General features: G+C 52.0%; 5 protein-coding genes across 5 annotated transcripts; 3 read left to right on the top strand and 2 right to left on the bottom strand.

The window, feature by feature from the left end:
- The first annotated feature begins 3,668 nt into the window (after positions 1-3,668).
- On the top strand, positions 3,669-5,649 carry P170DRAFT_510907 (MFS general substrate transporter). The gene is made up of 4 exons (XM_024854826.1): positions 3,669-3,858; positions 3,916-4,186; positions 4,267-4,609; positions 4,676-5,649. The coding sequence occupies exons 1-4, from the start codon at positions 3,689-3,691 to the stop codon at positions 5,605-5,607; spliced, it is 1,716 nt and encodes a 571-aa protein (XP_024703571.1). The 5' UTR covers positions 3,669-3,688; the 3' UTR covers positions 5,608-5,649.
- Positions 5,650-6,000: 351 nt separating this feature from the next.
- Positions 6,001-7,343, top strand: P170DRAFT_497562 (carboxymuconolactone decarboxylase family protein; the record flags this gene model as incomplete). Its single annotated transcript, XM_024854113.1, has 3 exons — positions 6,001-6,064; positions 6,590-7,077; positions 7,174-7,343. The coding sequence occupies 3 exons, from the start codon at positions 6,001-6,003 to the stop codon at positions 7,207-7,209; spliced, it is 588 nt and encodes a 195-aa protein (XP_024703570.1). The 3' UTR covers positions 7,210-7,343.
- Positions 7,344-12,559: 5,216 nt separating this feature from the next.
- P170DRAFT_448013 (putative serine/threonine protein kinase (Kin4)) lies at positions 12,560-15,839 on the top strand (the record flags this gene model as incomplete). The annotated part of the gene is made up of 2 exons (XM_024850936.1): positions 12,560-13,885; positions 13,941-15,839. The coding sequence occupies 2 exons, from the start codon at positions 12,560-12,562 to the stop codon at positions 15,837-15,839; spliced, it is 3,225 nt and encodes a 1,074-aa protein (XP_024703569.1).
- Positions 15,840-17,581: 1,742 nt separating this feature from the next.
- P170DRAFT_510905 (senescence-associated domain-containing protein) lies at positions 17,582-19,485 on the bottom strand (the record flags this gene model as incomplete). The annotated part of the gene is made up of 2 exons (XM_024854825.1): positions 18,551-19,485; positions 17,582-18,471 (listed from the first exon to the last, which is right to left on the bottom strand). The coding sequence occupies exons 1-2, from the start codon at positions 19,185-19,187 to the stop codon at positions 17,582-17,584; spliced, it is 1,527 nt and encodes a 508-aa protein (XP_024703568.1). The 5' UTR covers positions 19,188-19,485.
- Positions 19,486-21,158: 1,673 nt separating this feature from the next.
- Positions 21,159-22,145, bottom strand: P170DRAFT_510904 (bZIP transcription factor; the record flags this gene model as incomplete). Its single annotated transcript, XM_024854824.1, has 2 exons — positions 21,159-21,718; positions 21,839-22,145. The coding sequence occupies 2 exons, from the start codon at positions 22,143-22,145 to the stop codon at positions 21,159-21,161; spliced, it is 867 nt and encodes a 288-aa protein (XP_024703567.1).
- Between the last annotated feature and the right edge of the window lie 3,079 nt (positions 22,146-25,224).

The raw sequence follows: 25,224 nt of genomic DNA, 5'->3' as shown, positions 1-25,224 counted from the left end.
GATTGTCATGGGGCTTTTCCGCTTTTCCTTTCTCTCTCCCCCCTTCGAAATTTCCTGTTTCATTTCTGTCTATCGCTATGCTATGTCTATCGTCTTTCCCCCTTGTTTAAAAGAAATGAGTGGTATTTTGTTCACATTCTCATCTCAGACCCCACCACTACTACTACCAAACACAACCCTCAAAGAACTATATGCATACACCATCGGTCCCCAAATCCACAGGTAACTTCCCACCCATACATAAAGAAATGCACCGATAAACGACTCCAATCGATCCCCTGCTCGGTCCAGCGGACCGAGGCGGGACAAGCCAGATCTATCTCCGTGCGTGTCTCGGCACATCGACCGTCGCGATCGGATTGCTTCCCGGTGGGATTCCATTGGTGGGATTTTATGCGAGCAGCGAACACTCCGGACCGTAGATGACTTACCGATTCTAACTTGTTCTGTTTGAGACTCATGCACGCACGAACGTATTTTCTGGGCGCGGATGTACCTAGGTGGTAGGTTCCGCTGGGTCTATGCGGTGTTCTGCTGGAGGATCTCTTGGTGGGGGATTTGTTAGGGTAGGAAGGAGAAGCTGAATGGTTTTGAGAATATATTTGAGGGTCTGGTAAGTTGGTATTTGCTATGGAATTTGTATGCTTGCTGTGGGGAGGAAAGATGAAGGTATTTATTTACACTAATGATCGGAGTAATGTTTCAAAAACAAGTACTGTCAACAACTGTAAACACTGTCTAACAAGCGATCTTAGCCTTGGAATCTAAATAAACGAAAGACACTATTTGGATATGCTGGAGCTCTAGTCTTAGACCTTTGCGCGCTTCTCGAAGAATTTTGCTTCTGAGAGGCTAAACTGGCAGGAATCTCTGGTAATTAGGGCTAAAGAGAAGTCTGAGTTTTGCATTTCCAGCACATTGTTTTCCGACGGTTTACATTTTTTAGTTTTCTATTAAACTCAGCTCTACTGTAGTATCGCTGAAATTATATTCCTATGCTATTGATTACTCGTGGCTGTAAGTTGACCGTCTCTATTTTGTGGACACCGCGTGTAGTTCGTTAAATTTCTAGGGTTCCTTTAGGTATCCACGTTGTCCGTCAAATGAGGGGGACATTCTCCGTTCTCAATCAGTATAGATAAATCATGATATACTTTGAACTTGAATATGGAGGGTAATAGATCTGAAATTCCTTTCGGGGCGATAGAATGTTATTATCTAGGCGAAGAGCGCCCAGATATCTTGGCTCGAATTTCATCAAGTCTTTTAAACCCCTTTATCACTGTGCAAGCGGGATTGTGTCATGACCTTCCTTTCTGGAGGAATATTTACCAATACATAAGAAGGTAAATGCTCTAGTGCTGTCTCGAAGGACACCAAAGGCAAAGCAATGTCGATGCGATGCACTGCATCTAATAAGTGTATGTCACTGCATCTGTAGCAACTTGAAGCGCGCAAATATATGGAGTAGGGTTTGAGCTAAACAAGCTCAGGTGACTGAACAGGCCACCCTAAGGATATTTAGCCCTAGTTCCTCGTCTTCCGACTCAAGCCACTCCAGCGGAACCAAATTAAGGACTCCACAGCTGTAGCACTTTATTGCCACTCCGGCACCTTCTGGTAATGGGGCGTTCTGCGGTCGTGGCGACTCCAAATGACCTTTTTGAGATGAACCAGGACCTTGGCGCCGGCTTCGGAGGTTTCTTAGGTCATGATTCTGGAATGTGGCTCTAAGCGTTCCGTGATAATTTCGAGCCTGACTTTGGTAGCCTGGGAATTATGGTAGATAGTTGACACACTAAGCCCGTGACTTTCCTTCTTTAAGTATACTCAAAACTTGCTAGAAAACACCTACCAAGGGTCAATGTCGGTTGGGATCCTTATACAGCGATTCAAGTCAAGCAGTGATTGTAAGAACACTCGGCCTGTTGTTCAACGCCGAATCGAACCATATACTAGATCCCCTTGAATAGTCTAAGAGTTAATTATCCAAAAGATGGAACTGGTTCGATGCTGCTTACCATTTCTTCCACGTGATGGTGGAAACTTTAGTATCCGCAGAAAGAACAGGAGAGCTTTTTGCAACTTCCACTTGTCGCGTGGCTTTTTGGAACGTTGTCAAAACCTGGCAGCCTACGCTCGGGCATTTTACCAAAGAGTATTAGTTGAAGACAAGAAGCGGCTAGAAAAATTAAATTTTGCTTGTTCATTCACTGATTGAGCAAATTATGTCTGATTTGGGTTAGTCTTGGTCTATTTTCGAGCCGTCTGATCTTGTCTAATCATATCTCCTTTCACAGGTAGATCCTCAGCTGTCATTTCTGCAGCAGGTCACTTTGTTGCTCGATAACCTACCAATGACGACTCCATTTTGAGCGCGTGAGAGGAAACGATCATCGAGGTCTATAAAACATCTATGCCTTCCTGGACTCATTGCCACCAGCAAAACATCAAGGCCCACTCACTGCGTGCCATCCTATTGCGACTGGCGAGTGCTCGGCTCTAGTCCAGTTAGTATCCCCCACAACTCGTATAATGGATTCCGGCGTGGACACCGCGGGAACCGAATGTAATCTAGACGAGGCCCGACCACCAGTCAAGCCACGTCGAGTGGAGCTTCAAACCACGCAGTAACCGGCTGCGAGAGCCAAGACGAAGACTTTTCTTAACGAACTGGGGGCCAAAGTGAGCGGAGTTGCAATCATTGCGGAGATCTTGCTATGGATTGCAGATGAAGGTATATGTTGAGTGTTCGTATATATGCTAATCAGAGCTGCTGACAGGGTGACGAACGAGTGCCGAGTCTGTGGCAGCTGCTGGGCTGCTAAACGACGTTCAAACCATGATTGTTTGACATTCCCGCAGACTGAGGCAAGTCAGCTTGCGTAGTCTTCAGACTAAATCTCAAAGCTTTACGTCCTACTCCGTACTTCAAAGCATACTCCGTATGCCCTGCCGGGGCAGAGGACATGACTCAAGCACTCCAAAGCAAAGTTATCAATCTCCGTTCCAGCCCACACCGTGGCGAAATATCAGTCCGGTCTGTCCCAGGCAGCCATGGAAATGCCTCGGAGATTGCATGGTCTAACAGGGGCTCCACCGTGCTGTCTTACTCCTACCGGTAAACACCGCCGACCACGTCCGAACAGAACAGACGGGGTGGATCCCTTACGATCGATTAGATAAGATCAAGTGGAGCGGACTCCGGCCAAGGCTCGCTCCGAGTGCGTCCACTGGGCCACCATGAAGGCTTTTCTTGCATCAAATCAAGCATTTTGGCCCCCTGGTGGACTGGCCTTGGCCCTGTTGTTCATTCCAGAGCAACTCGGCCGGATCCTTTGCCACGCACACCGACAGGGGCCCCCCAATCTCGGGTCACGAGAGGGAAAGTTTTTAGCCAAATAACTTCGGATTTGACGAGCTGGCGCTGGATACTAGCTTCAATTAAGACATACTAGCTCCTAACGGCCTAGGGGGTCGTTTTAGAAAGATAGTGAGCGGGACCGGAGTCGGTCTCTGGTACGTACAAGAAATTCTTGTCACCCATGTGGGACCGCAAGGGATGGATATGTGCATGGTCCCATGAGTCCGTGCCGTTTAAATATTGCTGGTTTTCTCTTTTCCCGGTCGGTTTCTTTGGTTTGCAGGCCTATCTTCAACTATACGACATCCCCTCCCTCCTCCCAACATGGATACCCATAAGCCTCAACCCTCAGCTGAGGTTAGCCAGGACCCAGTCTCACTGGATGCAAAGCAGATTCGAGACTCGGAAGATGAAAACCAGCAGGATGGTGTTCGAGTGGCCGAAGCCGTCACCAAGACCTGGTCTAGGACGTATCTCGTTATAGCATATGTTAGGTGAGCAAGGCTGAAGGAAGTCCTTACATCTGCGGTCATGAACTCACAAGAAGTCAGTATGTGGCTAGTGTATTTCATCAACTATCTCAACAGCAGTTTGACCGCGAACCTGGGGGCCTACATTACCAGTGACTTCTCGGAGCACTCGCTGCTGTCCGTTATTGCAGTCGTCACCAGCGTCATGGGCGCCGCCTGTTTGATGCCTATCGCCAAGGTCTTGAACTTGTGGGATCGTATAACCGGGTTCATAATCATGCTCATCATTGCCATCATGGGCTTGATCATGATGGCTGGCTGCAATAACATTGCGACGTACTGTGCCGCTCAGGTAAGTTTTATTAGACAGAGGGCCAGACCGACCATTCTCTGCACCACTATTCGATTGCACCGGCTAATTCATACCCAAAGGCATTCTACACCGTTGGCTTTACCGGAGCGATTTTCTGTATCGACGTGATGACCTCAGACACTTCTTCACTGCGCGATCGAGGTATCGCTTTTGCCGTCACCTCCTCTCCCGGCATGATCACTGCCTTTGCTGGCTCGCCTCTGTCGAACCAGTTCCACGAGACGAACTGGCGCTGGGCCTACGGAACCATTTGCATCGTTCTTCCCGTGGTCGCGGCACCCTTGATCACAGTGTGGCAATTGACCAAACGCAAGGCGGATAAGGAGGGTCGACTCGAGTACAAGCCTCGCAGCACACGAACTTGGTTTGAGAGCATTTGGTTCTACGTTGTCGAATTCGACGGTAAGTTTCTCTTCTTCAACCGTTGATCTTATGGTCATGTTCCATAACTAACTCCTGCTTTCAAAGTCATCGGCATCTTCCTCATGATCGGCGGCACCATCCTCTTCCTCACCTCCTTCAACATCGCCGGCAACACCGAAAACCAATGGCGATCGCCCAAGATCATCGCCATGATGGTCGTCGGATTCTGCGTCCTCGTGGCCTTCGTGGTCTACGAGCGCTGGCTCGCTCCGAAGCCCTTCATCCCATACTACCTCCTCACCGACCGTACCGTCATCGGCGCCTGCCTGATCGACGTCGCCTATCAGATCTCCTACGCCTGCTGGGCCAACTACTTCACCTCCTACCTGCAAGTTGTCTACAACACCAGCCTCACCCAGGCCGGCTACATCTCCGCCATCTTCGACTTCATGGATCCCATCTGGCTGATCGCCTGCGGCTTCTGCATTCGCTACACCGGCCGCTTCAAGTGGCTCCTTTGGATCGCCGTGCCCCTGTACATCCTCGCCAGCGGCCTCATGATCTACTTCCGCGCCCCCGGCCACAACGTCGGATACATGTGCATGTGTCAGATCTTCCTCGCCGTCGGAGGAGGCACGCTGATTCTCATCGAGCAAGTCTCTGTGCTCGCGGCGGCGTCCCACGAGGACTACGCCGCCATGCTGGCGCTGCTCAGCACCTTCGGCAACATCGGCGGCGCCGTGGGTAGTAGTATCTCCGGCGCTATCTGGACCAATACCCTCCCTGTCAAGCTGCGGCAGTATCTCCCCTCCGAGCTGACGGACCAGTGGAAGACCATCTACGAGGACTTGGAGGAGCAGCTGAAATATCCGGTCGGATCGGCGGCTCGCACGGCCATTCAGAACTCGTATGCGTTCGCCCAGCGGAACATGATGATTGCCGGGACGGCGATCATGGCGGTTTCCATCGTGGCGGTGGCCATGATGCGGAATATCAAGGTGCAGAATAATAAGGATTTGAATAAGGTGTTGTTTTAGGTTGATCGAGGTCTTCGGTGTGGATGGGGGGATGGCAGCTAGCCCTAATTATTATTTAACTGGTTATGATTACGTCTGTTTGTGACGTGGAGATTAATGCGAAAAGTCTGAATTTAATTGAATCTTCTTTCTTCGAATACAAGTACCGTTGGGAATAAATAACATGGATTACTATATTGAAAACGAGCAATAACCCTCACCTCTTTGGGTCGCAGACTTCATGGTCTATAAGAGCTATCCACTTATCACATCGTTAGTTGGTCTTACTTGGAAGGTTCTTTTCCTGCTTTTGGCTTTTGTTTGTTCTGATTTACCAGAGTAGGTCCAATCCGTCTCCCATCTTACTTCATCTTACTTCTATTCGTTTTTTCTGAATTCTCAGCAAAATAAAACATGCATTCCTTCAACAATATCACCGTGCGGTCTTTTTTTGAATTGACGAATGATGGCTACTGGGGTAGGGACCTCGAACAGGTAGGCTAACCCACAGCTTCATGTTGTTTGGAGAAGAATATGAGATAAAGTTGATTTTGAATAGCAACAATGGATTGAAAAAAGAATCGGCAATATTCCCGAGGGCAACACAGTATGTTTACCCATCAACATCAACGTTCTACTGTCTTATGCTCCCGGTTTGAAAGGGACAGCTGGAAGAGTAATTTCTGTGATTTCTAGGGACCTGTGGAACATCCCATCCTTAGTAGAAAATGCAGTTTTTCAAATTGACAATTGACAATCTATCTATGAGGTGAGAGGGTATGACTTCATAACACAGGAACTAACAAAGATTAGATGACTATAGTACTAACTGGTGTAGAACACTTCGGACCGAGGATGTATATTTGCTGATGTTGTAATCGAAATCAAGGCGTCAGATTGGTCAGCGCGGTTATCAGCCGAAGGAATATTCATGTCGACGCTATCTCGAGTCGCACTTGTTCTCAATCACCTGCAATTTATCTCAAGCCATTCTTCAATCCAGCCGTTGCCAACCTAAACATCTTGGCTCGACTCACCTATCCCGACTACCATACCCTGCATGCCAAATCCCGTCCGACCCTTAATATTATGAAACTCCTTTCCCATAGCTCTGCAAGCGTTGATCACTGGGCAGAAGTAGGGAACGCCCAATTCAAGCATCTGCTACTCTCCAACAGAGACCGTGAACTCGTAATACTGCTGACCACGTCGAAATTCAACTCCGTCTACGAATGGACTCACCATCTTCCCGTATCACTCAAGGCCGGTGTGACCAAAAAGCAACAGTCAGCTCTCGAGGCATCCGCCAGGCAAAAAGATTATTTCGTTGACGCGAAATGTGACGGCGAGGCGGGGTTCAGTGCGAAGGATCTTACCCTGCTTGCCTTCATGGAAACAATCATCCAAGGACCGGAGGTCAGCGAAGAGCTGTGGAGGCGTGTGAGGAGCGAATTCTCGGACAGAGAGATCGTGGAGATTATATCTCTTCAGGTATGTGTTAACATGGATGGTGGTGGAATTAGAAAAGTCTAATGGTTGTTATAGGGGTTTTATTACACCTTTTCGCGATTGACGACCGTCCTTCAGTGCGATTTTGATGAATGGGCTAAGCCTAAGCTCTGAACTGGTTCTAGGCTAATGACGTAAATTGATGATGTCTCTTTTCTATGTTATATCGCAGGGATTGTGCTAGTGAAGGTCCATGTCTATTCCTGACATCGGCAATTCTGCTAGGAGAAATGTAGACTATCTAGGACATTTGGGCAAACATTTCAATCCCTAATCAGCTCGTCAAGCCATGCCGCATAGCACAATGGAAGACGGTATACATCTGAAGGCGGCTAATAAGAGGAGATGGATGGTCTTCCCAAGTAACGCAACTGAATAATGGTGAGCTCATTTTGTTGATATAATCATAGTGTTAACGGGAAGGACACTTTTGTGGACGTTGGTTCATTCTCAATCAACCTTTCTGTGAGCCCAGCAGCATATTTGACAGTAGATATGACCATTTGGCTAGTTATTTATATGCCGAGAAATCGGTAGCCGAGGTAGAAGACCTCTGTCGTGACTAGTATGTCGTTCTGGCAAGGAGAACTCTGGTTCATGTTTATGCCATGCCTTCACAATATCTAGTTTAGGTCAGTTACTCTGTATGTATGTCCACCCTTCTCACGGCCATGGCAGCGCCATCTAGTACAGTGCCATCATCCTCGACAGAGACGTGGTAAAACCCGCCATGCAAAAAAAAAAAAAAAAGCGTCGTGGCCTCCACTACGAGCCGGCTCAAGACTTCCGTCCATTTAAGTTGCATTGTGCAAGGCGTTCGGAAGATTAAACTTTCATCTATCCCGACGATAAATATAGCCAGCGCTCGATATTCCTTGCATACATGCTCCGTCGTTAAGTTAGTTAAGTTAGTTGGTGAAGGTAGTTCCAGCCTTGTGGGCCTGTGTATGTTAAGATTAAGGGTGAAGTTAGGTTCAACAACCTCAAGCAGTATGTAGTATTATGTTTTATATGTAACCTTACTTGATGGTTTCCCGGGCGATGAATGACTATTGTCAACACAACGCACAAAAGGCACGAATAGTTACTAGTAGTACGACTATCCATGGGAGAAATTCTCGACACGCCAGGGAGAGCCAGATTCCAGACCGGAGAACGGTGTCTGGATCCAGTAACGGCGTGGCAGTCCTTACTTCTCGGTAGTTATAGGGATTGGCTAATGGATCGATCCCTTTGTCGGGCTCCGGGACTATGCAGTACTATCGGGACCCTTGGAAGAGACCCCTGTTTTGATGCATCACATCACCAACACCACAGCATTCTAGTGATGTCCTCCGTGCGGAATACGCGACGATGTGAAAATATCAACCAGCAATGGTATTTTCCACGACAGACGCACTTCACCGCCATTCGAATTATGTCATTTACGGGGGGCAAAGAATCCAAGACAAATCTAGCGGTGTGTGTTCAGCATCCAGCACACCAGCTAGGCTAGTACCTACCCTACCTAATCTACCGACACAGTCAGGAGATAGTTAACAAAGCAGAATGACTAACAAAATAACAGCTTCAGCTCTTTTGGGCGCCAGTTCTCGCCACCAGTAGGAGTCATCCCGGGCGGGGGTCGCTACGGTTCGTCGAGGCTTCGCGATGCGGTGTTACGTAGTGGAAATTGGGCTGTGAGACCTCGTGAGGATTTGCTGCGGTTGCGTTGCACGGATCTGGATTTTTTAGTCGGAAAAGCAATAGAAAGGGTCATTGTTGGGAGGATACTTAATCTGCTATACTATCTTTGATCAAGGGGGTTGTTTGGGACGGAAGAAGGGGTTAGTTACTATGGAGATATTATTGTACGAAGGAGAATAGGTAGGATAAGCGGTTTAGAACTCAATACCGAGTCACCGACACAGCAGCCCAAGAATGGTGATATCATCAGCGAACGGTTGGCAATCGAAGTGGGCTGCGGTGGAATCCAATGGTCAAGAATCTGTCAGGATTTTAGAAATTCTTCCTATCGTCTCCACTTCTTCGGCTTCGAGGGTCTTGGGCTGGCTCTTGGTCTGCAATTACGGCGTACCCCCAGCAGTGGCCATTCTGCGCCGCACATACACCGCACAGCCTGGCATACGACTGCCGAGATAGACGCAGCCATCGCCAGGGGAATTCGAATTAGGGGGGCTGTCGGAAATTTGATTTCCTGTCGGGCTGTCGATCGGGTGAGAGGTACGGAGTGGTTCTGGATCTCTCGTCGGGCTTGCATTGCTCGGTATTTTAGGTTGGAGATGCAGGATTCCTGACCCACCGCGGTTCGATGGAGCTCGACCGAGTCAGAAATCAGAATGATGCATATGAAATGTTCAGTCAGGATATGAATTCGGGCGGCTGTGATGATCCTGTAATATCATCATCAGCAGGATGAAACGCATTGAATGCTGTAACACCTGCGCCCTTGCGTGACGATGCCGTACGACGCATTCAGGCCCGTCGGCTGCAGGAGCCGTATCGACCTCGCAGCTGCTGAGTCGGCTTGGGTATTTTTCGCTCAGGAGTCATGTTAATGGATTATGTGTAGATTATTGTGGCGCGAGCTAATCTCCAGGTCCACCGGTTCGCCTATTTGCTCTGCATTGGATCCAGAATATGTATTATAGATCACCCACCTCTACCCGATTTCCGACATGTCGCGCTTAGCCCGGATATATATATGAACCCATGAGACGAGCATGTGTTATACATCAACCTACCATATAGACCAGCATATCGATGAACTATAACAGCGCAAGCCTGTCTATAGTCTCAGGAACGGGAGATCATGCAACTGAGCCAGTCCTCCAAACCGTTAGACCCAGTCCCAGACATAGAGTTCCGTAGTGGACTCCGGACTCCGTGCAGTCCAGACTCCATGCCGTCCCATTCCACACACCGACACCGATATTCCTGATCAAATGATTCAGCCGAGCATTATCCAGAAAGGACGAATGATGTAATGGACACGGACTAGCGCCCTAGATCAGACCACTATCTCCAGGTAGCCCAGCCGCCAGTCCGTGCATCAGCCTCTCCGTCGTTTTGGGCACTCGACGAGGGAAATGAAAATTCCAAGGCCCCAGTCATTTGGAGCTGAATGCTAATTAGTCAGGCCTGAACCCTGGCGGACATCCCTACCGTGGATACGAGTGGAGCTGGAGGTAGATAGCGCTCCGTCGGAGGTCGAGCTCTGAGGCCGAAGGGGCGGTCACTCCCAATCACTGGGAAAGCTTTTTTTCTCCTCGAATTGGGCAGCGATTTTCTGACGATGGACCTTGGACTCTGGACTCTGGACTGTGTACTCGGACCTCCCGTGAACATCGTTACCGGGACAATGGGAAGCTGAATCCTGTCGCCGAAAGCGACTCCGCCGAGGGGATCATGGCGATTAACTCAGAGAGGTTAGAAAAACAAACACCGCAGCGAAAAAGAAAGGAAAAAAGGCTGGCCAAAATGACCGGACGGGCAGCAGAGCCAATGACGGGGCCCAGCGATATGACGATCGACCAGGATCGATGAAACAATGGCTCCGGAGCCCCTGATGACTTGGCAGTTCTCTCCTCCTACAATGCAATTGATCTTGACCACGGAGCTTTTGCTGCGTCGACAGGAAATAGGATTATTGGATGAGGTGTCGGTGACTCGGTCTTCTCCTGACTATCACTCTGCATGCTGTCAGTCCGGAGTCCACGTTACGATTAATCTCCTAACGGTGATGATTATTCCCCTCGGTAGAAACCACTCCGGACGAAGGATAACTGTCGCTGGGGCCGATTTGCTATTAATATCCCTGGGAGCTACTCCGTAACAGCGTTAATATCGTTAATGTCATTCATATCACGTCCATCCGGGCAATGCAACCCATGATCGCTAGAACTCGGCGTATTGACACGGATGGTTCATTATTCAATCGTAAATACTAATCTAATACTAATACTAATACTAAATACTACGTAGGAAAAGTCACAAAGTCACTAAGACCGACCGAGTAATGAATGCGGTGCCAGCGCAGCACTCAGACTGTCATCTCTATCTCGACTTCATCCTCTTCCCCTTCGTTGCGTCGTGCTTCCTTCTTCGTCTTCCAGTCCTCCTGTCTTCCTCCTGTGATCCCAATATCCTACTCTATCAAGTTCCCGCCCCTTGGCCAATTATCCGGTCCTTCTTTGGGGGCTTGAGTTCCCACCGGCACTCTTTTCTCCCCTCGCGCCGGCCCCCTGTCCGCAACCTCCACCCGCCCCTCAGCCTGGCTTTCCCTTCACTTCTCTCTCTCCCTCTCCCGGTCTCTCCCCATCGATCATGCTCTGCTTTGCGGCCGACTCCCGTCAATTTATTCTGTGTTGAGTCGGTGGTCGGGGTGATTTTTTTTTATTTGTATTTTTTTTCGGCGCGACAATTCTTGATTTCTCTCGCTGCCTAAAGAACAGGAGAAGAAAGAAAGAAAAAAAAAAGTGGCTCGTGGTCCAGCGCGTCTCCCGAGGCTTTGCTTCTCCTTCCCGCGTCCGACTCTCCGATCTTCCCAAGTCTCACATTCTTTCGAGCCGCAAACCCCTCAAGTGGCGGTTATCGCTGGAGTCAGAGGTGTCATATCCCGGGAGTCAATTCTGCTGTGCAGCTTCTCGCTCTCCATTGCGCTTAAGAGCGACCGCATTTCCTTCCGGGGAGAAGCTCGCTCTGCCACGGCCAGAAGAAAACAACCGTCGGTTGCCTTTTCCACGCGTCCCTTCAATTCCGTTCGATTTGCTTCTCGCCTTCTTTGTGATCCGGCTGGCTGTCCTTCTGACCTGGTGTCCTTTTGATATTCCCCATCGCTGCTGTCTGCGTGGCTCTGGCCGTGAGTTGTCGCCCTTCCTGTTCCCCCTGATCGGTGATCTCAATGACTCCGACGTTATTAACTTTGGAACCGCAGCTGCCCGACCGGTAAGATCATTGCCAGCTCATCCATCGCATTCCGACTAAAAGAAATTCCATCAGCAGTTGGTGAGCGAGATTAAATTCCACAAAAAAAGAAAAAAAATTACGATTAAAAGATTGCAATCGCCCTGTGGATTTTTTTTTACGTGTCGGATTTCTCTGGTCGCCGATCGCAATTGGTTTCGACAAATCCCAAAAGAAAAAAAAAATCCCACCCACGCGTGCCTGAAGAGGCTGTCTCGGACTAGGTTCTGCTGCGCCTTCATCTATCGAAGGTATGTCTGCTGCTACGCAAGCAGTCCCTCAGTATACCCCCGCCCATTCCGCCACTTTCACCCTGCCATCCCATCAAGGCCCCGCGTCGCCTTCGCATCGCGGTCATGCGCAGCACTTTCCCGAGCTCTTGTCTGGTTCCACGCAGCGAACGCGACCGTCCACCGACCCGCACGGCGCTACTACCTTGAGCAATCAACTAAGACTTCAGCAGCCATCTTCCGTCCCGGTCCCGACAGCTTCTTCGGCGATGAGCGATCTCCAATCGCAGTCGTTGCCTCGCGCTACCCATGCTTCTCCGGCCATGACCCCTGCCGCGCCTTCGTCGGCCCACGGCAGCAATCGATCGCCCATGTACCCGGATCTGCTCGGCGAACCCCCCGTTCCCCCGCCGAGAACCTCGTCGTCCCACCGAAGCCAGCACAGTTCCAACGAGAAGGTCTCGAGCTCCCGCCACGGAAAGACCAGAGGCGACGACCGAAGCGCAAGCCACCGCGAGAGGAGGGGCGACGGTTCCCGTTCCCGTCGGCAGGACACGAGAGCGCCCGAGGATCCGTCGAGAGGAGCGGACGCGACCACTCGAAATCAACCTGCCGCCACCTTCGATCCGTCGCAGCAGTCGGACGGCCGTATGGAGGCATATCCGGGTCAGGGAACGTTGGTCAAGGAGTCGAGTACCGTGATCAACCAGGTGCTGGTGAGCGACCCTTCGGTGGACATTGAGCGAGAACAAGTCCGACAGACTGGCTCGTCGGTCTCTCCGCCCCCCGAGGCGGCTCCGCCGTCAGGAGGCCTGGCGCTAGTGGGGAGTGATGGTGTGGACGACGGAGGTCGCGGCGGGCTGCGCAGTCGACACGACTACACCGAAAATACGATTAAGCGTAAGGAAACGACGTTTGGCCAGTACATCCTGGGGCAGACGCTCGGAGAGGGTGAATTCGGCAAGGTCAAGCTGGGCTGGAAGCGAGACGGCACCATTCAGGTGGCCATCAAGCTCATCCGAAGGGAGACGCTCGGTTCGAATCCCAGTCGGTTGCCCAAGATCTATCGAGAGATCTCGATTCTGCGGGATCTTTCGCATCCGAACATTGTTCGACTCCACGAGATGGTGGAGACCGACCGACACATCGGTATCATCATGGAGTATGCGTCCGGCGGTGAGCTCTTCGATCATATCTTGAACAACCGATACCTCAAAGACAACGCTGCTCGGCGACTCTTTGCGCAGTTGGTTTCCGGTGTCGGGTATCTTCACAAGAAGGGTATTGTGCACCGTGATCTCAAGCTGGAGAACTTGCTTTTGGATCGGAACCGCAACATCATCATCACTGATTTCGGCTTCGCGAACACGTTCGACCCGGTCGATGAGTTGGGCGAGGAGATCGAGTACAACCTGACGAACAAGGATTACGTGAAAAGGATGCGCCTCGATAAGACCAATCACAAGGGCCTGCGACGGGGTGATCTGATGCAAACCAGCTGTGGTAGTCCGTGCTATGCTGCTCCGGAGCTGGTGGTCAGCGATTCGCTGTACACGGGACGAAAAGTCGATGTTTGGAGCTGCGGTGTCATTCTCGTGAGTATCGCCCGGCCGAGCCAAGCACTAAAAACTAACGCGCTTTCTCTTGCAGTATGCGATGTTGGCAGGCTATCTACCTTTCGACGACGACCCCGCTAATCCCGACGGCGACAACATCAACCTACTTTATAAATACATTGTCACCACTCCCCTCACTTTCCCTGAATATGTCACGCCCCATGCGCGTGATCTTTTGAGACGGATTTTGGTGCCTGACCCACGGAAACGGGCGGATCTTTTCGAGGTTGCACGACACAGTTGGCTGAGCGAGTACTCGCACATCGTGTCGCACATCACCAGCAGCACGACGAAAGTGGCCGATATCGCCTCCACGACGGTTTCGACGGACAGTCGCAAAGAAGCTCCATCCCTGGCACGCAGCGCGTCCGTCAGAGAGCCGCCCAAGACGTACCAGAACTCAATCCCGTCGCTGGGTGGCCTTGTCCACCACTCCGGGGATATCTCGCAAGAACAGTCCACGGATCGGTCTAAGACGCCCCGGGATACGAAACGGCGAACGGTTCAGGTTGAGTACGTCGCTCCTCAGTCCCAGACCACGAGAGGTGAGAACCCCGGTGATATCGATGGGCCTGTCGCGAGCTCGTCACGGCCCGTGGAAGCTGCGCCGACTCGTGCCCGATCCAACAGCCGCGTGTCGGAGAACCACATGGCCGCCCAGCAGATGCCCGAGGCACCGAATACGCGCGCCGTGGATGCTAAGCCGCCCGTCGAATCGACTCCCGCCCCGGGACACCTCCCTCGCTCGACGTCGGATTCGACAGCGCTCACCGGGACGGGGACCATGCCTCCTCCGCACGCCGGCCGCCCTACCACGGGAGCTTCCATGGCATCCTTCAACACCGGCCGCTTGCCGTCGCGAGGCTCTTACGGGCAGCCCGTGGCGCCGACGGTGGCGGCGACGAATGCTCAAGGCCGGTTGGCGCAGCCCAAGAGCAAGCAGTACGTGATTTCGGCGCCCATGCCCCAAGATCCGTCGCAACCGAGCCCGACATCTATTGGTCGCCCGAGTGCCCAGCAGCTGCCGGCCAAATTCAACACGACGCCCCGGCAAGAGCCCCCCAAGGGCCACAAGCGATCGAACACGGTCTCGGGTATTGGCGAAAAGCTGTTTGGACGGTCCGGGTCGATCTTCGGAGGTCGTGGAAGCCAAGCGAACAGCTCTCGGCAAAAGAGCGGCAAACGGTATCCTCCCACTAGCATGCGCGATCCGTATGCGGGCGATGACGGCCGGATGTCTGTGGACTCGCGGCGTTCGATTCAGTACGGGTCCAATCGGAAGATGAGTGAGACGGGCGGCGAGAGCAGGCCTCGTCGGTTTTCCCTCCTGCCTACCTCCTTTTCATTGAAGGGCTTCTCTTCTTCGAGCCGGTCCCAAACACCGGATGACGAGTTGCAAGCCGAACGGATACAACAACAGAATTCGTCAACCGGGGCGATACGACCCCGTGCACGCGCTACCAGCTACGGCACTCAGGAAGCCATCTCGACAATGCCCGAGGGGGCCCCGGCCGACGACGTCATTACGAACGAGGAACCGGTGAACTACCAGGCTCGCATTGATCAGCAGTTTGCCGTGCTTCATGGCGCTAACTCCGGATCCCATCAACCGACGTCTTACAGCGCCTCAGCCGAGCAGGTCTATCCGAACGAGAACGACCATTACTACCGGAACCAATACGCCAACCATTCGGCACCCAACTACTACGACGAGTACAATAGCCCGTATGATAATAATTCGTCTCGTCAGTCCGTCCAGGCCGGCCGGTCAGCCCGCGGCGCAGGAGTTCTCCAAAAGAACCACCGAAAATTTGCAGACGCCTACGAATCCGAACGGGACCTGTCGCACCACCCCGGCAGCTCTGGCGCGGCTCGTAAGGTCATGGACTTCTTCCGTCGACGAGCCAAGTCCAGAGCCGGGGATGACCGGTAGATCGGGTCAGACCGTTTGTGTCGTCGCGACGCGCCGCACCTTAATTTGACTTCAATTCGTCTCCTATAGTTCATTACTTTCTTACTTTCTCACCGGCCGATTCAACCAGTCGAACGTTGCCTCTGGTGGATGGCCTTACTCCCAATCGATCGCCTTCAGGAAGAAGCAATATAGACAAGCAGATTTGGTCTGACGGACTTCTGTACCTTGTGCTTCGGTCATTTGAATAGATGGATATAATCTCAGAATTTGGATTGAACCGGAATCTCGACCAAGGAGATTCAGGCTCCAGGAACCGTCCGCACAACCAAGGCTCGGCCTCCCTCCCGAAGCAAATTGGATGGATCGAAGACACGTTTCGATTGGCGCTTTCACTGGAAGGAGGATTTTAGTCCACCGGGACTCTGAGATTCCAACATTGAAAGAGCAAAAGAGGTTATTTGGATACCCCGTGATACCCACGCAGCTTTTGTACTCGTCCCCTTTCTGTTGCTTGCAGCTTATCGGTTTGTCCTCTTATTTGTACCAGCAACTGTTTCTTCCCCGCGTGCATATCCATACTTAGCATGGGTGTTTTTTTCTCTTCTTCTTTTTTATTTTCTATTGAGTTTATTTTATTTCCTTTGTCGAGAATAAACCCTTTTTTTCCTGTTTCTTTTATTTCCTTTGTTCAAATTTTCGTATTCATTTTTCTTCTTCTCTTCCTTTCTCCCTTGTCACTATATCTTTGACTGTAAATTGACCCTGTCTTGCTTTGACCCAACCAACCATGTTCTTTTTTGTTCACTACCTTCTTCTCTTTCCGAAGCGCTTTGAAAGAGTTCCATTTGCCAATTTATCCGACAGGTTTTATTGAGGGTAATTTAATATGTTTACCGCATCGGTCATCGTTGCTCTGCTCTGGTCTCTTGGCCTTAATGTTTTATCTTAAATCTTAAGTATACCTGGATTTGTGTTATTGGCTTGTTCTATTGAATTGAGCAGCGATCATTGCTTTGCTTTCTTGTATTGTTGTATTGCATCACTGGATTGCTTGTTTTTCCACTCTATGGTCATGCTCCATTTGGCATATAGCGAATTCGGCAGCGATTGGTAGTTGGTTGAAAGTAATCCGATCCATGAGGGTTCTTTGGTCAGACTTGTAGTTTTGGTTTTGTTCTCGGTGGTTCTTGTGGTGATTTCACCTCTCTGGAGCGTAGAGTTCGGTTTTCTGTATGAAATGCGGAATCGATGCCTATAAATGCATTGAGATGGATGGGAATGTAATCCTATAGTTCTGCGACAGTGTAGGTCTTTGTATGTACTAGTCGAGGAAGATATTCTATTCTTTACATACTAGGATGATAGTAGTAGACTGGGTTGCTTTGCGTTACTTATCAGTTCCCTTCATCTTCGTTAATTCTCTCTTCCTTTCTGGAAATAGCTATCTAGGGCGAAGATCTAGAAAGTAGTCTTAATTATCTTATTCGGGGTCACGTCACTGGCATTTACCGCTCCGGACGTGGGTTGAGTCTCAAGGAGCAGGGAGGTAGGTGGGTTGGAATAAAAGAGTCTATATGAAAGTCATGTTCATATTCCTGTCCTGTTCGTGTCCATCGTGTCTATCAAAGTGGATATAACATCGAGAAGTGACATAAATCATCAAAATCGCCAGAAATAGATATACCAAAGAAACAACTCATCCCCGCCGTGTCCAGTCCATCCAAAACTCAAGAGAGGGTCATCACAAGATTGACACGCAATCAACGCTTCCCTCCCGACATGCCGCCGCCGCCGCCGGCGAGAGACATCGTGCCCGAGGCCCCGTAGGCCGGCGGCGGAGTCGGGCTCGGCGAGGGGCGTCTGGCCACGGGATCCCGACTCGAACCGGGGACTCCAGACGGGACCTCGCCGCCATCGCCGGTGCCGACCACGACCTGCTTGCCGTCGCGCATGCGTCCGACCACCATGCCCTTGGCCACGGACTTGAGCACCGCCTTCCGACTCACCCCGGACGCATCGATATACACCAGCCCGACGTTCTTGACCCCGCCGGTCAGGTCCGTCGCCACGGACCCGGCCTCCGCGCCGTACCGATGCCCGATCATCTGACTCGCGGCCACCGACCCCGTCGTCAGCACCTGCTTCGCACTCTGCTCGATCCCATCCGCCAGCGTCGAGAACGCAATCATCGACTTGTTCAGCATCCCCGGCTTATACTCCCCATTCCCGTTCCCGTTCCCGTTCCGATCCACCCCCTTATTCTTCCCTGCGTTCTCCTTCCGTCGCGCCAGCGTCGCCCCAAAGTTCTGCGCCACGCGTCCAACCTGCCCGACCGTGCGCGCGGAGATATCCGCCGCGCTGTGCGAGAAGTCGCCGATCTTGCGCACCCGCGTGTGCGTGTTCTCCGAGAAGGTCATGGGCTGGGGGTTGGGCTTGGTCTTCTTCGTGAAGCTGTCGGCGCCGCTGACGAGCGCGTTGGCGAGGTAGGTGGACCCGGTCACGAGGAGACGGGACGCCGTCGCGGAGGTCTGCACAATGGTTGAGTTCTTGTAGGCCGGGTGGCGCGCCATGCGCAGGTATTCTTCGGATACGTTGCTGACGCTGATCTCGTTCTTTTCGCCTTCGCTGGGGAGTTCGACTTCCACGGGTCCTTTTGGGTATAGTTAGTCTCTGAGGTTCAAGGAAAGGATGAAAAAGAGGGACAGAGGGGGGAGAGAGAGGGGACATACTCTTAGACCCAGGCTTCACGCCAGGCTTCTCAACAACATCATACCCCTCCATCTCACCGACCACGCTACCATCTTCCTCGTCGACCAGGACGATCCGCCCGTGAGCGTCCTGCTTCGTCGCCGGGCCTGCACCAGCCGCACCAGCACCCGCCGAAACATACCCCTCGCCCGGGGCAAAGTTCGCCGGATTATACGGCGCAGGACCCTTCGGGGGCGCGGCACGCTCCAGGAACGCGGTACACTGGGCGAGGATGGTCTCGAACGTGTCGACATCCTCCTGGGTGACTCTGTCCGGGCCGGCGCCGATGCCGGGGAACTGGATGCGGATGAAGGCGCCGGCGTCCGGGCCCGTGTCCCATCGCGGGATCAGGTAGCTGTTCGGCGGCTGGTGGTAGATCTGGGTAGTGGCGGGGAGGGCCAGGTCCAGCTCGGGCGGCAGGTGCAGGTGCAGGTAGAAGTCCTCCTCGGGCGAGGCTTCGGGGGAGTTGGCGGGCGCGGTGCTGGTGGGCACCATTAGGAGGGAGAGGGTCTGGGGACCGGACGGGGTGAGGTCCTGCTCGTCGCCATGTTGCAGGTGGAAGGCTTTGATGTTGTTGATGCTGTAGAGGAGGCGGGGGTCTTGGGCGGGGGAAGTCATTGTGTAGTTTTGTGGTTGTTTGTTGTAGAGGATGTAATAAAGAAGAGAAATGAATTAATTCGAGCAAGAAGGAATAGATGAAGTCAATGGAAGATTGCGAAAAGACCCAAATTAATTAAATTAATCAATCGGTGATATCAAGGCGGGGCGATGACGCTGCGGGGACTCCGAGGAGGCAAGTTGGCAACCGCCGGCAGCTGTCGTTCTGCAAAGTCAGACAGCGAGGAGACGAGAATAGGCAGAAGGGATTCCAGCAAGAAGAGTGTAGAGAAATGCTCGGGGCCTGCCAGCAATAAATAGCGACCGAGTCTTGGGCGTCTTGGAGCCCATTCGTCACGCGTGATATCAGTCCCTGGCTGATGTAATCTCAGGATGCCTTCTGATTGGGTCTTGGCGTGCTGCGCCACGCGTCCACGAGCACCGCCACATCGACCACCCCGTGAGTGGCTGAAGCCCTCACTCTCTCTTTCTCTTTCTCTCTTTCTCTCGTTCTCGGATGGACTCTCATCGAACGAGATCTTCTGGATGAATCATGAATGAAACCTCCCCACTGGCTGCTCTCGCAAACACATCGCCATCTAGAACCTTCCCTCTGTCCACCCCCCCCTGCTATCCCCCTTCCTCCATCCAACACCTACGTAGTCCTACCCCTCTTGACATCCCACCCTTGCAGTTCCTGGCAACATCTCCGGCTTAGCGGCGCTTAAGGACCCCTTTCTTTCGAACGACCGACGCCCACTATCTCGTAGCTGCAGCCATGGCGTGCTTCCAGATCCTCTCCGATCTCCATCTGAAGACCCCATCGGTACGGCGCGGAGGCCGGGAGAGTATACTAAATGAGTGTGCGATAGTATCGGCTAGAAATGTGCCATAGGCCTAATTTTCATCTTTTTTTTTTCTCTTCCGTTGGTTTTATAAATTGATGTTTAACGTAACTAAGTTGGCGCAAGCGCTGAGTGCCCCAGATTGATTGCTGTTTGGTTCGTTCTGACCACGAAGATCTACTCCACGGTTTTTCTCTTTGCATTGGAGTTTGGTATCGACGTGGACGATGATGCATAATGATCATTCGGTATGATAGAACCGTCAATTATAGAATGCGAGACCGGATGATGGCGCAGTTTTCCCGTAGCCATGGACCTCGCCGCGTATTCCCCCTACTTGAGCGGTGAAGACACCTCCTGGCGGAGATCCATTTGGAGTCTTCCATGTGTTGCTGAAGGGCAAGACCCGCATGTGCTCCGGATGTAATTTCCCCCCGAGACCCTATTCGCTTCCATGGATTCCTCACGATGCAGAAGCGATAAAAATATTTAGGGTGTTTTAACACGCCCCTCTTGGCTGCAGAATCAGCTCGGCAGTTTTGTGCTTGATTAAACCGACTTCCGAGCGAGATTGATTGGTCGTGCAGAAGCCCTACCGATTTTAAAGTTCGGAAATCGCCCCATCTGCTCCATCTCGCTTGCTCCACTGCCGCTGCTGCATGATCATTAATCATGCTCACGCACCCCGTCTCCTCCTGGCGCGGAAGTCCCCCGGCACGACGGATGTTCGGAGCTAAGCGAGTTGCACTCCAACTCATGCGGACTGGGAAGGCAGTTTGGTCGGCGACTTTGACTTTTCGGCGCCGTGTCACCTTCGCGTCTGGAAGGACGTAAAAGAATAGGTCGGTTCGGGGAGGGAGATGCAGACAGCCTAAAGCATTCCTGCTGTACCAAGGAAAATTGCATCCGTTGGCTGGTTTGATCTCTGTGAAAGCATAAAGAAGACGCACCCGAAGAACATGCTGGTCCCTGCTAGATGACGCAGATAGTCTGCTATCTCTTGAGAGCAGAACGGACTCCCAGATTGTTTCTGAGATCAACAACTGGGGACACTTGACCAGGATGAAAAGGTTCCCCGATCAAGCTCGTGGACGTAAAGGTAAAACCTCTGCACGAGGCCGATTCAACTTTCGAGATAGCAGCCCTCTCAAGACCGGTGCACCCAGTCATAACTGTACTCGGTTCTAGGCAGGTGCTCCGGCTGCTGGTATTGTTGAGCACTCTGCAGAACAGGATAGCCGCCAGCTTCCCTCTCTGCTGACACATTCGGCACCGAGACCGATCGTTGACCCCCCGTGAACGGGATTGCCTGTTGAGGATGAGGCGCCATTTCCTCCGGGTGTGCGTGATTGGCACCCCCCGGGCCATAAAGGTGCGCCGGGTACGCCTGAAACGCGGGTCCCGGTGGATGTCCGCTCCCATGGGCATTGTACGCAACGTGCGATGCGGCCACCGGCATCGCGTTCGGGGCTCGAAGTTGGCCATCAAAGACGTACGGCGGTTCCACTCTGTTCGAATAACCTGCTTCCGAGGACTCGCAGGTGGATGGGGATCGCGTCGTGCCGTATTGCTGCCAGTCATGCGGGACCGACACCTGGCTCGACGTCGAAAGGACTGACGGTGCTCTGGAGACTGGAGTCACTCCCAGAGACTCGGGATACTGGGTCGAAGGAAGCATGTACCCGGACGGAGTACTAGACGATCCTTCTGTCACCAAGGAGCCGGACAGTCAGTAAAAAAATGAACAAAAAGAGATGTAGTAACGGCAGGATAAAAAGGGAAAGGAAGAGAGCAAAAAAGGAAAACTAAAGGATTCTGGCCACCCACCGAGGTTAGAATACCCTTGACCACTTGTCACCATCGACAGTTGATGTTTCAGCGTCCTGATCTCACTCTCCAGAGCGGCATTCCGTCGAACAACATCATCGTACTGTTCTCCTTTGGTCTTCAGCTCAGATACCTGATGCTCCAGGCGCTCGATATGCTCTTTCGTCCGTTGACGGATGGTTCTCTGGGCCTCTCGATCGTTGGCGCGCTTCCTTTCCAGCTGTTCGGCAGAGAGCGAGGTGACCTTACGCGTGCCAGCTCGGGACTCCCGCCGCTTGGAATGAGAGGCTTCTGGATTAGTGCTCATGATGCGTTCGTAGCCCACTCGGGGGGATTCAACAGGCAGTTAGAACGCGTCCTTCGAAGGGTAAAAATCATGGATGTCGAAGCGAGAGCGATGCATTCCAGGTTAGACGTGGAGCACGAAAGAACCAGAGTCGCTTCTCAATATGTGACTATAGTCGTTCCATGTGCGTGGGTCGCGCTAAAACGCTGTGATTTATGCCAGAGGGGAAGGGCAAGAGGCCACTTGATATAAACAAAGGCGGGTGGATAGATAAGTTGGTAATCTTCATTTAGTGCATGGAGAGAGGGTCACGAAATGACCCGGTCTGCCCAGAGGACGAGCCGCAGGAGAAGTTTCGTTCATATACGGAGTCGGCCAGATCCCTATCGGAATTGGGCACACAGGACCCAAGGAGCGAGAGGCAGAGAAAAATCAAAAAACCCAAAATCCAAATTAAAAAACAAAAATAAAATCCAAACGCAAGAAAATTAACCAAAATTACACCCAAAAGCTCGGTCTCCAGATCGTCGACGGTCGATTTCTGAGCAGGCTAAGTCCCAACATTATTGTTAGTCTGTTGCAACTTGCAACCAGCGGGACCCTCTGGCCCCTGAGATAAGCCAATAGGCTCACTTGCAGCAGCAAGAGAAACACCTGGGAAAAAAAAGCAAATTAATTCCAGGTGTGGGAAGGGGGCCGACAATGGTCATGCCCTTTTTTTCCCTCCCAGAAGCTATTACTATGGGTCTGCGCTATGTGCACATTCCGACCCTCCCGACCTACAAGACTGCTCTAAATTCGCAATGGGAGGGGAGGGGGGGGGAATCCTCGGCACCCTAGATCGGGGTTTGGTTCACCAGCGTCCAGGGGTAGGGGGGGCTGTAATGCTGGTAAGCCAACCCAGTCAGGTGCCGGGCCCTGCATCGGTGTATCAAAGAGAAACTGGCGCGGCTGTCATCGTCCTGCGAGCCATGGCATCTTGAAATTTCTATCGGCGGGTTGGATTGCACTCCGTACGGTGGACGGAGGAGGAGGTCGAAATGGTGGCTATGAGTTGGTGGGCCCTGGTACGACCCAGACCACATGGTGAGCCGAATTAAACTCTCAAACTCAAACGATTTCTCCCCTTTCCTCTCCAGCCCGCGAGCCTTGGTCGGCATTTAGGATAGATCCGGATCGCGAGCCAAAAAGAACGGCGTCTCGGTAGTGTGGGAAAATAGCACACACAAGGGGCAAAAAAAGTGGACAGATCACCCATGCAAGCGATGGAAGTCGCATGAAGGTGTTGGAATCTCGATGCCCATGGGCCCACGAGGCGTCGGCTTCTTTCCTAGTGAGCATCAAATTCTTATTCGGGATGGATTGATTCCCAGGATCTGCTAGCCTTGGCGATGACGAGATAAACAAGCGGCTCTCAGTCTAAGATCCGGGCGAATCGCACGTCGGTATAAAAAGCACCGTCCAGTCACCTATGCCCAACAGGGCTAATTGTTTTCAAATGTTCCATGGCTGCTGTTTCGGATCTTGGATAGGAGTCAGCAATTAGTCCGTAGAACCGTGGGCAATGCTCGCCACGAGGTCAGGTAGATCGACTCCACTCCCACAGGAGTCCTCCAAGAACAAACAAACTACGATTCGTGGTTCGAGGCGGAACAAAGCGAGGACCCAGCGGCGTTCTGAATTATCAACCCACGGAATGGGTCTCTGCGCCTAACGAGATCTCCGAGGACGTACGCCGTAAAAGTGAAAAGGCTGGACGGGCTCCGTCGCAACTCTCTCGTATCGGGGAGGAAGTAAACCCCGAATGCGAGATGCGAGGGGGAAAACCCCCTAAAGAATCCACTTTCAAAACGAAAAAAAATCAAAACTAAAATAGTCGACGGACTCCACGGTCTGTTGTTTCTGGTGCGATCGTGAGCGGGAAGGACGGCGAGGCTGGTTGGTACATGACGCACACCGTTCCTACCACGGTTAGTCGTTCATCTCCAGAAGATCCAGAAATCCCACCTTTTTTCTCCTTCCGCTCCCATCCGTCCGCTTTGGCGATGGTTACCCCCTGGTTCTATCCTTCTGTCTGCCTTCTATCTGCCTTCCCCTTTCCTCGAATTGCCGAGGGTCCATGGAATTATTGGTCAGGAAATCTTCTCCATCGGCTTTTTCAGATCTGGCTCCAGATCCTAAACGAACCCAGGAATGCTTGGAGCTAGTAGACTAGGCGTTGACAAATGCTTGAAACATCCCCGGGGTTTTGTGTAACAGACTCTAAACGAGCCACAGACCTTTCTGTAACCTACTCCGTAAGAATCACCTCCAGCCCGAGAAAAGGCTGGTACTAAGGCGGTGCTGTGGACCTGGCTGCTGCATAACATAGTGCTGAGGCCGCATAAACATGGAGAAAGGGTCGTGTGCATTTCTAGAAACTGCTGGTGATCGTCTGTCCCACGGGTGATTATTGATAATGGAAAATGACCAGTTCGGCGTCCAAGGCAGCTGCACGCTTGGCTCCCAACACCATCCTAGCAGAATTGTCGCCCCCAAAAAATCGAAAGCCAATATCACATTCTCATCGAGACGCTAGAATGCGGTGATAGCGTCACGCCCACGGTCGATTCGCTGCGAATTATAACCACCAAAATGCAAGGTTGGCTGGCCAGTTAAATTGCGCCGTGGCCGTCAGTTGTGGCCTTGGGAATGCAGGTGGGATGTTGGAACTTGGAAGCGCCGAGGGAGAAGAGCTAAGGCGGTTTCTTGCGCACCCTCACTGCGGCACGGCACAGGATTGATACCTATCCATCCTATCCTTGATTAGCGCCTCCTTTTGGTTCGTATTTCCTTGTCATCCCAGGCGAGGGGTAGCTTGCTTTAAAACCAACGGTGGTTGTAGAGGATCCAATAGCACTGGCGCGTCGGAAACCGGGAATCAGGAAATGACGCATGTGGACGACGATTCCTGATCGGGATCCAATAAGGTCAGTATGAAAAACAAGTCTGGAGGTGAGGCCTGTCTCCCCGAGGGGTCTTGGCGGCGAACAACGTCACCCATGCCTCCGTCGGCGTTTGACTGTTTTGATAGGTATACTGGAGTGAGCAGGTTGCCTTT

Source organism: Aspergillus steynii (genome assembly GCF_002849105.1).
Source record: "Aspergillus steynii IBT 23096 chromosome Unknown P170scaffold_5, whole genome shotgun sequence".
Classification (NCBI taxonomy): domain Eukaryota; kingdom Fungi; phylum Ascomycota; class Eurotiomycetes; order Eurotiales; family Aspergillaceae; genus Aspergillus; species Aspergillus steynii.
This window is presented reverse-complemented; position numbering and strand designations above follow the sequence as displayed.